This window comes from Sitophilus oryzae, unplaced genomic scaffold (genome assembly GCF_002938485.1).
Source record: "Sitophilus oryzae breed Bouriz unplaced genomic scaffold, Soryzae_2.0 scaffold_942_pilon_pilon, whole genome shotgun sequence".
NCBI classification, from domain to species: Eukaryota; Metazoa; Arthropoda; class Insecta; order Coleoptera; family Curculionidae; genus Sitophilus; species Sitophilus oryzae.
Window position 1 is genome coordinate 2069299 of NW_022147575.1, and position 11582 is coordinate 2080880.

An 11582-nucleotide genomic window follows, 5' to 3' on the forward strand; every position below is an offset into this window, starting at 1 on the left:
AGATTTAAATAATCACCATTTCTAAAAGCTGGGATAAAACAGAGCGTCAAAACAAAGTGAGGTTAAGCACGGAGAGGTGACAGAAGCGATGTTGACAGCGCGCGCCTTCACAGAATAGTAACAGGGTTGTGTCGAACGATCACAGGGTTGGCGAGCAGGGAACGTAAAAATTACGCGTCAAATAATCTATCCGGCCTCAACGAGAGGGAATCCGGTGATGATAGGCCAGACATCATATATTATATATAAAAAAAACATATAACGAACTAAAAACGTTACATTACTATAAAATAACAATAAATTAAAACATTTTATTATAATGAATTTACAATTACTTTTGTATATTCACAAAGCGTTAGTAAATCTTAATAAATTTAATAAAACACGTGTTTATAATTATAATATTTATTATAAAGGTTAATAAGAATTCACAAAACAGAACTTATAAGATACTCATTGCATCTCTTCTTGTCTGAAGAACCTTACTGGAATTCTACACCTAACCAAAATAGGAACAAAATTGCCATTAAATACAAAATAAAAAAAACATGGAAGAAAAAAATATCTAATCAAAACAGTCAACTTTCCAACTTAGAGATTATGTATGTATAGAATCCTCTACTTCGGTCCTCTATTAAATTTGCCCTCCGAAACACAGTCTGAATGAATAAATAATACTTAGAGATATGTTGATATAGAGAGAGCATGGAATAATTATGTTCACATAATTATTATCGCTAAAATTAAAATGCAAATAATTATAATAAATGGAGATTGTGTTTTCTAAGCTTTATATTTACAGAAAATATATATAAACATTATTAATATGAATATACTTATTAAATTGTTTTACAAAATTGCATTTTTTGTGAAACTATGCAAAAATGTCTTATTTTTAGAAGTTTTTTCTATTAAAAATACTATTATGTATCAATACTTTTTTTTTGTAAAATTACTTATATTTTCTGGTTAGATTGTATAGAATTATTTGTGTCGTTTGGAAAAAATGGCATGTCCTATTTGTTGTAAAAATGACTATTTGTGCCTCGCTTGTCAAAAAGTATCATTTTTACCCCCTCCGAATAAATCAATATACTAAGAATTTAACGTTTAATTACATTCAAGAAGGAGTTGCAGTAAATTTCATACTATAGTATAATCAAAAACTAAATAACTTCTCTTGTCCATGTTTTTAATTCAGTTTCAAGAGATATTTAAAGATCGGGGAAGTTAGCATCTCATTGAAAGCAGGAGTTATAAAATACGATCCTGCTTGGGCTGCTACAATCCTGCTTCAAATCCCAACCCAGCCACACCTACCAATTTTAAGCTATAGTTACTTTTATTTTGGTTGCTGACTTCCCAGTTGGCAACACATGAGAAGCAGGATCGCCAAAACTGGTTCCTGCTTGCGCTGCATCCTGCTCTAAATTTCGTTCCAGCGACACTTGCTGTTTTTATGATACAGCAAGTTTAAGTCTGATTGGTGACGTCACACATAGCAACACAATAAAAGCAGGATGTCTGAAACAAGTTTCTGCTTTGGCTGCTATAATCCTGCCTTATTCTGCTTCAAACCTCATACCAGCCACTCTTGTCGTTTTTTTAGCCACGCTTTTGTACAAAAGCAATTTAATTCAGCAAAATAAAAGCAACTATAGCTCAAAATTGGTAGGTGTGGCGTTGGGATTTGAACCAGGATAAAGCAGGATTGTAGCAGCCCAACCGGGATCGTATTTTATAATTCCTACTTTCAAAGAGTTGCTAACTTCCCCGATCTGATATTTAAAGCTAACAAGACAATAGAATACTCTTTGGAAATTTATTCAAAAACATAATATAGAATTTAAACACAAATGACATCACTCGTGCTGATCTTTGATCTTTATCACTAGACTTATTGATACAGTTATCGAGCGGTACGTTCTATCTTAATGTCAAATGTCCGCAGTTTCTGAAGCGGATAATAAAAAAATGCAAACGCGAGGTACCGCGTGGGTTGTAAGGGTACCACCGCGCCGGGGTACCATTCTTGAGCAACGCCGATTTTATTTATAAACCACAATGCCTAGAAAGGCTCTGTGACTCACGCTGGTCACCGCTATGTTATATACCGGGTGTATCCTTCACCCTCTTTATCTTTACCTATAAAAAGAAAAAAAAATATTTAAAATTTTTGAACGAAAAAAACTGCCTGTCAAAAATATGTGTATAACCTAAACGTCAAATTTAGTGATTACCACAGCCATTGTGCCAAAAAGAAAAAACATGGCTACCTATTTCAAAAATTAAATTGTTCAAATGTCATATAATAATGGCGGTAGCTGTCATAGAATTGAGCGATTAAAAAATTATCATAAATCATTTTTTTCAAATGGAACCCCACATTTTTTATTTTACTAGTGAAAAGTTTTTTCAATTCGTTACTTTTTAACTGCACATGTTCCTATACTTAAAATAAATCGTTTTTAAGCTACCTATTTAAGATTTAATTTGAAAACGTATATTTTTCTTGATTTTATCTAGCTTCCTTTGACATTAAGTGTCAAACATTCAGACAATTTATTTCCATCAGTCTGAAAACGAACTATTTGAATATTCTATATTATAAATATTGCCTGCCCTTAAGAGTTTAAAAAGTGTATTTATAAAAATATATCTGTTATTTTCGCTCTTTAGTGATATCTAATAGTTGATATTATTAATAATATACCGTATGATCGAAAAAAAAAACAGCGCAAAGTTGGCCTGGAAATGATCAATAACATACAACTTTTTGAACAAAGTGTCAAAATCTGATATGGCCAGATCTATTGTTTTACATGACTTGACGTTTAAAGTCATAGGCTACTTGGTTAAAATAAAAAAAAATATACTATAATAAATTTTAACTTAAACACGATTTATTTTAGGTATAGGAACATGTATAGTTAAAAAGTAAGGAATTGAAAATCCGTTTCATTAGTGAAATAAAAAAGTGGGTTTCCATTTGAAAAAAATGATTTATGATAATTTTTTCTCATTTCCTTTAATAGCTACCGCCATTATTATATGACATTTGAACAATTTAATTTTTGAAATAGATAGCCACATGTCTTCTCTTTATGTCACAGTGGCTGTGATAATCACTAAATGTGACTTTTAGGCTATACAAATTTTTTTGACAAGTAGTTTTTTTCGTCCAAAAATTTTAAATAATTTTTTTCTCAAAAACTGTTAATGTTAGATATAGAGTGTTTAACATCAATATTCATGGAATTTTACAGAGAATTTAAGTATGTAATAAAAAATGGAGACACCCATTTAAAATAAGACAGTTGCTGTCAACTTCCGGTATTTCCGGAAGTGCCGCCATATTAAAAAAAAATAATGGATAGATCTGGTTGTAAAACAATGATGTGCAAACAATCTCCGATCTAGATATTGTGGTTCTCTAGAAACTTCTAATGCACGCTCAGCCTGGGACACCCTGTATACTACTTTGTTTTAAAATGATATTGTTACGAGCTATGTAAGTTTATATTTAGCGTTATAGAATGGTAATTTTTCATATTGAATGACTGGCTGGTTGGAGTTAATCGATCTGGACATATAGAACACACAGAATGGAATTAGGGATTATGAAATACGGGATTTTTTGCGTTATGCTTGGTTTGGGTTTTCGGAATCGTGTGTAACCAGCTTTTTTTATCAACAACTTATTTTTTATCAACAAATAAAGCAATAATAAACTAACGATCTCGTTAGTTTATTATTGCTTTATTTGTTGATAAAAGCTAATGGGGGAATTAGATAGGGTGTCTCAATTTACTTACGACAAATGGTCCAAAGATACTGATTATTAAAAAATGTCTAGGGGAGATTGCCCCAGTGCCGGACACCTAAGCTCTTTCCCTTCTATTTTTTTGAAAAAATATTCTATTACAAAAATTTAGACTGCCATTGATGGAAGAAAACCTAATTAATATATGGTAGTAAATTTAAACCGATATGAATTCATATAGACAGTGAAATTATAAATTTACGGCAGTATTGCGAATCACTTTGTAAAAAAACTGTTCCCAGTACCGGACAATATATATTTTGAATATTAAACCAGATAAATAAATTTACAAAGCTTTTATTAGAACAGATAAACGGACAGATTACAGAAATAATACTACTCTTACGAATTCATACTTCTTAATAAGTTATTGTATGCAATGGTCACAAACAAAGTAAAGGATATTATCATTATCAGCACACTCTACATGAGCCCACCCATCACATCGTGAACATTGGACCCAGTCCTGCTCAAAAGTTTCACTGCAAATGATGCACTCGGTTTTGTTAGAAGCCTTTTCGTCTGTTTTCTTTTCTTCAGCTTCATCTATTAGCTTTCGTTTAACAGACAGAAACTTTTCAGATTTGATATTGATTTTGTGTTTTTCATTATTTCTTCGACTCTGTTTTGTTATACTTTGTTGCTTTGCTTTCTCCTGTTTTTTTAACTCAACCTGCTATTTTACTTCTGCTTTGTCTTCAAGCATTTTTTTATATGGCGTAGAAGTTAATATTTCGCTTTTTTCTCCTTTCATTTTCCTTAAAATTATTTTTCTCTGTAGATCATCAGTAACTGGAGAAATCAGACTGATGGCATTTTGGAAGGCTGTTGATGTGGAGGGAATTGCCTCATAGTCGACTGACTGAAAGAAGTTCATTGTTTTGTCGGTAAATGTGTAGATTTCTACTTTTTTTCCACTTTTTTCATTGTTAACTTCAGGTATGGCGGGAATCAACCCATCAATGATTGAAGATGAAATATTTGTATCTTTATTAGGAGATCGGGGCGTCAAACTTACGGTAAAATCAACAGAAGAAGAAGTTAGAAGTTCCGTTGATTTACTTGTAGAAACGGAGGGAACTATTTTGTCAAATGAAGACTGGTTTAGAGATCCGGAGTTTAAGCTAGTAGAAGGGGTTAGTGACTGATTTTTAGGTTCATGGTTCTCTTGGTTGTCGGCTTCTAATATTTTCGTAGTGTTTGAAGCAGGAAGAAAATCTAGTTCTGTAAAGATATTTTTGTTTAAATATCCTTGCGCTCTCTGAAGGCTAGTTGATTGGGCAGAACGCAACGAAAATTCTGGATGCCGGTTTATAAACCCACGATAAAATTTATTTCCTGCTGTCTTTTTTGTTTTACTAAATTGATGCTGTAATTTGAAATGCTCAGTGAGATCATATGCTAACTTTAAAAATTCCTTTTTGTTGACTGGTAAAAAAGATTATTCAAATCCTTAAGGTGTCCCACTAGTTCATTTTCTAAGTCAACATTAAATGTATTTTCAAATCTTCCTAATGTAGGTGTCATTTTAACGGCATTTCCTTTTCGGAGAATCGTGACCCTGTCTCCTAAAGAACTTTTAGGAACAGAGAAGTGGAACGCTGCCTCCCTAATGCTATATTTCCCTGACAGTACATGGTCCACAGCCTTTTTCATGCTCGTTTCATCCCACTTTCCTTTTTGTTTATTTGGCATGATTAATATGCCTGAAACAACAAATAATAATAGTATTGACGGCTATAATCTGCCTATCACGATCAATTATATTTTGTCCGGTACTGGGCAATGTACAGGTGTCCGATACTGGGGAAATGTCAGCAAAAAATAAAATACGCATTGAACATAACCTAGAAATAATTTCGTCCGTTTGCGCATGTGGTTATAGTCTCCAATAATGTAAGTTGTTATATAAGTTATTAGTGAACTACTAAACTTACCTTTACGTATTATAAAAGGGGCCTAAAGTTTAGTGGAATCACTTGAAAACACCCACGTAAACCTTAATCACAAATATCTCCACAACGACATGAACTAAATAGAAATGGCGCGAAATGTGTAACGTACATATAGCGTTTTTAACTGATTTTAATAGGGAGTTACAGCCAATTCATATAGAAACCAGAAAATCAAAAGTGTCCGGTACTGGGAACTGTCCGGCGCTGGGGCAATCTCCCCTATATCTATGTGGCGGGTTCATCTCTCCAAAAAATCCTATATGAGTATTTCGTCACTGCATGAAAATCTACATAATAAAATAGTTATTTTTTGTAAACACTTCTGCGTTAATCCCAAACGGAAACTACTTGTCAGAAATTAGGTTTACAGATACACAAATTTAGATATATTTTTATATATGTGTTTCATGCTATCTGGCTAAATCTACATTGGTGAAACATCTAGACCCTTAAATGTTCGAATTAAAGAACATAAAGATTATTTAAGAAAGGGAGATTTTCACAAATCTAAGATTTGTCAGCATTCGTGGGGCACAGGGCACAGAATAAATTTTAATAACGGCAAAATTATAATGAAAAAAGCGATAGCCTCTAAAAGAAAAATAAAAGAGGCTTTTTTAATACAATCTAATAAAAATAAATGTATTGCTCATGCATCTGTAGATGTTAGTAATGTATGGCAATCGCTTCTTTGATTTTAAAGAACATAACATAAATAATAATATACGTAAAAATTAAAAATAATCATACAGAAAGTTTGGGGCTTTTTGGTTTTACCTTATTAAGTAATTGTTATCAGGTAGTAATTGTTCATTTTGAAGTTTAACTTGATATAATGTCATTTTAACAGAACGTCAACGGTTTTTGTAGACGTATCTGTTTTAAAAAACTAAAGTGTTCTCGAATAGTTGAATTTAAATATTTTAAATAGTTTTTTTTCTTTATTCTTTGTATATTTTTGCTTTCGACGACGGACTACATTTTGTTTGCTAAAAAAATCAAGGAAGTAGGGCTAAAAATAAAAAATTAAAAAAAAATTATACTGCTTGCGTTTTTTTTTGCAGTTATTTTAAGAACAGAGAGTTACAAAGAAGACACAAAGAAAGAACAGAATTACGAAAAGAAGATAGTAATAATTGTAATACAGAAAATGTAGTTTTTACCCGCACCCTATAAAAATATTTTAGTTTATTATTTTTATTTTTCAAGTACATTTTGAACCAAAAACGACTAGTTTGCCTACAGCAATGGTGTGTAAATACCATAGTCATTAAAAAATATATATTGGCATAAGCAAATGTAGCAAAATATAAAATTTGCGTAACAAATGGCTTTTCTAATTACTTTTTAAGTAGAAACACTTTATTCGAAAGCTGTGAGAGGCTTAAAAACAGCACATTGGCTAATAAGATGAACATACCAGTCTATTAATGTTAATAACTGTAGATAATTTAGGGTGTTAACATTTGTACAAAAGCAATTAAATTAGTGAAATAGAATAATTTATTTTTATATACATTTCCGTATTAAAAAAATCTTTTAAAATTAAAAAAAAATGTTTTTTCGTTTAAATTTTAAGAACCACTGGATCTTTTCTGGGTTTTCATTGTTGTAAATTCAAAAAAATTTAAAAATCTCAAATTTTTTTTCCAAATTTTACAACATTTTTATTCACAAAAAAAAATAGTTTCTGAGGTCGAAATACGCTACTACATGTGCACTTATTTAACTCACCCTGTATAAAAGCACGTTGACAAAGCACAGAATGAATTAATAAAATAAAAATCTTCTCTGCACTACGGGCATTAGTATACGATGATGGCCATACCTAACTACTATTTATGGGCATTATTGTTTTACTAATGCCTTTGATAAACAACTATTATAACTGATAATATTTTTATTTTGTATATAGCCTGATACTGACGATAATGCCATGAAACCTGCCAAACCTCCACAGCTTGATTCTGGATCATTTTTAACTGGATTTATCAAGACATTCCTTGGAAGTGGGGGCAATGGAACTACACAGGTGATCATAGTAATTATTAATTTCTATTAAAATAAAATAATATTACATTAAGTTGTAGATTGTTGATTATCATGTATAAAATTTTATTTCTATAACTACAGGGTAAAAAACTCTGTATCTAGGTTTCATTTTTACTAAATTTTTCTATAAAATATGCAAGGCTCAGTAGAGCAGATTCTAAAAATAATGTTATTGATATAATATGCATCAGGGTGACTCTGATATTTTACACTAAAGTTATATTTTTAAAAGGGGCCCAGCTTAATATTTTCATATTTTCTCGATTAGTTGATTTGCCCTAAAATGTCTATTCCAAAAATTACGATTGTGCTAGGATGACTTTTAAAATAAGACCATATTTAAATTAAAATTTCTACACATTTAAGCTTCATTCAGAACCTTTAGCAATTAGTGGAATAAATTAGTGCTTTCAATTACACTTTATACTTTTTAGTTTACGATTATTCACAATGTTTAAAAAACACCAATTAAAATTAATACAATATCCTAGCAACAGCTTGCGTTAGTCAGTTGTATTCACAGATGAAAGCCTAATATTTAGCTTATAAAACAATCAAATTTTGATTTTTAACTACATTTTCTCTTGACGGAAGATAATCAAAGGCCAAAATGTCATTTCTCACAAATTTTGAAGCATAATTAGAAGAAAAGTTAAAAGTGTGTCAACTTTTAAAACTAATTGAAAATGTCTACCACTAATTTTAACGTTCTGAATGCTTACATTGAAATTAAAGGAACACACTTCTACGCTAATAAAAACAACTAATTGCGAAGTTCTGAATGAAGCTCTAGAGCACCATTAAAATTGAATATTTACGAATTATTGAGGTTTTTTAACTTGTTTTATATATTGTCTCTTTCAAAACCAAGTATACCAAAATTGGCTAAATTCCTTGGTATATACGTATACAGGGTGAGTGAAATAATAGTCTAGATATGTGAATGTATTATTGTAAATGAAAAGAGATTTGTCTTTATATTGAACTAGCGTGTACCAGCGACTTCGTTCGCGTCCAATTAATCATTTGTAATGGTGATGATAAAGGAAAGCAAGAATTTTCATTAACATACAAACTGGATAAAATTTTCTCACATTTATGTCAGCATGAGAAAAAACAATATGGCGATATTATTATATAACTTGGTAATATTTGAGGGGTAATTTCATCCCGTTGGAATGTGACTTTCAAAAAATCCGTTTGCCAAAAATAAGCTTTTTACGTCAAGAAGTTTAAGCAAAATCGTGGTTAGGAAATTACCCAACTTTTTGGAACACTCTGTATGATTTTTTAAAAATTTGTAAAAAAACCAAATAAAATATGCTTGTCCAAGCGTTTTCCCGAAAGACTAACCGTTTTTGAAATAACAAATATTGTAATATTTGAGGGGCGTTTTCACCCTCTTGGAATTTAAGATTCGAGAAATCCCTCCTTATCGAACCTCTGCACCCCACAGTCAATCCATTTGCCAAAAATCAGCTTTAAACGTCAACCAGTTTAAGCAGAATCGTGATTAATCAATGGTCATATTTTATGAAACATCCTGTATAAATTTATAAAAATCTTAAAATATGTAAAACAACAAAATAAAATATACGTGTTTAAGAGTTTTTCCGAAAAACTCACCGGTTTTTAAATAAAAAAATATTTTAATATTTGAGGGATAGTTTCACCCCCTTAGAATTCGAGTTTCGAAAAATCCCTTCTTATCAAACCTCTACACCCTAAAGTTAATATGTTTTCCAAAAATCAGCTTTTTACGTCAAGCGCTTTAAGCAGGATCGTGATTAATCAATTTAATCAATAACAAAATTAGATTTTTTATCGAAACACCCTGTATACATTTTTAAAAAATCTTAAAATATGTCAAAAACAAAATAAAATATACGTGTTTAAGCGTTTTTTCGGAAACTTGACCGTTTTTTAAATAAAAAATATTGTAATATTTGAGGGGTGGTTTCACCCTCTTGGAACTGGAATTTCGAAAAATCCCTTCTTATCGAACCTCTACACCTTAGAATCAACCTGTATGCCAAAATTGAGCTTCTTACATTGAGTGGTTTCAGCAGGATCGTGATTTATCAGCATGTCAGTCACTTAAGGATTTTATATATTATTAGTATAGATAGATATTTTGTTAGTAATTTTTGGTATGTGCCGTTAAAACAGACGCCGGTTTAAACCGTATCTAGAGATTCTTCTACTACTGGGCGTTTATTATTTAAAGAGACATATACTACTTTTCTAAGATAACGTTAAATATTAGTTGCAATGGTTTAATAATTTTATAATAAATTTTTCAGTTGCTGCAGTCAGCTCAAAATGATAATTGTAAACTTGAAAATTAGTAAATAAACAGGGATTCTTCTCTTTCTTTAGAAATTCTTGACTAAGAAGGTTTTCATAGTTCTTTAAGTTGTGGTTTTTAATAAAATATGTCCCATATAACATATTATGTTCTAGGGAGGAGGCAAGCAATCCAAGTACACCCTTTTCAAACTAATATTCTCGGCGATCACAGGGGTGTTTCAAGCTGCATCATCGCTAGCATCAAAATCAGACTGGCAGTAGCATGCAGTTTTGTACAAATATTTACACATTTTTTTTATTATATAGGGTGAGTCTTAAATAAGTGCAAATATTTTTAGGGGTAGTTATATTTCGACCCCAAAAAAAAATTGAAAATCTTTTGATTTTTTTTTTTTTAATTTTTATTTAAAAATCATAATAGCGTCATAATGTGGCAAGATTGGTACTAGATTAAGTTTACAAAAAAGGAAACCCAGAAAAGATCCAGTGGTTCTTAAAATCTAAGCGAAAAATCATTTATTTTTTTGGAAATTTTCAGAGTAAAATATATCGGTTATTTTGGACTTATTTGAAAAATTGTAAAGAAAAATCATATGTTTCTTTTATCGAGATCTACCAGCCCTGAAAATATTTGCACTTATTTGAGACCCACCATGTATATAAAACAAATAAAATTTAAATATTTTCCATATTAAAGCTATTATTATCTCTTTAAATGTTAGTATGTTAATTAGAATTAAATATATTAATAAAGATGTATGATTGTTTATAATAAATTTCCTATATTTCGTTACATAACTATAATTTCTATAGCTTCCAGCTAATATGAAACCGGATGATATAAACAAAATGTGTTAATAGTTACTAAACAGTATTTTTTGGAGAAATTTATAAGTAGTACACGTTTAACTGCTAGGTAATCGGTTTTAAAAACAGAATTTGATGGGTAATATATGCAGAAAAATTATTGAAATGTATTCATTTTGCAAAAGTAAGGTTTCCTATTATGTTATTAATATTATATAACCTTTTTCTTTTTAAATCATGATGATTCATTGTGAAAAGTTGAATTCAGGATTCGTTTACATATTAAGTGATACAGTGCTTCCTGTTTCACAAGGCTGACCTTAATGTATCACATTTTCTTAGTGAAAGACACTATAATTATCAATGAAAACCCAATAAAAATATTTCTTCAAATTAATTATTACAACATGAAAATGTTTCTTGATGACAAATCATAATGTGGTTATTGACTTAACAATTTCCTATACTATAATTACAAAGAAATTTAGGGATATTGAATGCCAACAAGATTTGTAATCCATTTTGAATACTTGTATTACATTTAGATCTAATAATAGTTATATATGTGTCACTGTAAATGTCCGAAATGCGGTAAAACCTAGGATAAGCGCGCTAAACCTAGGATTTACCAAAAA

General features: G+C 30.4%; 1 protein-coding gene across 1 annotated transcript in view; it reads left to right on the forward strand.

Annotated features, from left to right (window-relative positions):
* The window catches only part of LOC115890987, a 33818-nt gene extending 23131 nt beyond the window's left edge, over positions 1-10687 (forward strand). The window contains exons 8-9 of the mRNA XM_030911366.1: positions 7694-7810; positions 10294-10687. Coding sequence (XP_030767226.1) covers positions 7694-7810; positions 10294-10401 — 225 coding nt within the window. The 3' untranslated portion in view covers positions 10402-10687. The remainder of the gene's footprint in view (positions 1-7693; positions 7811-10293) is intronic.
* Positions 10688-11582: the final 895 nt, after the last annotated feature.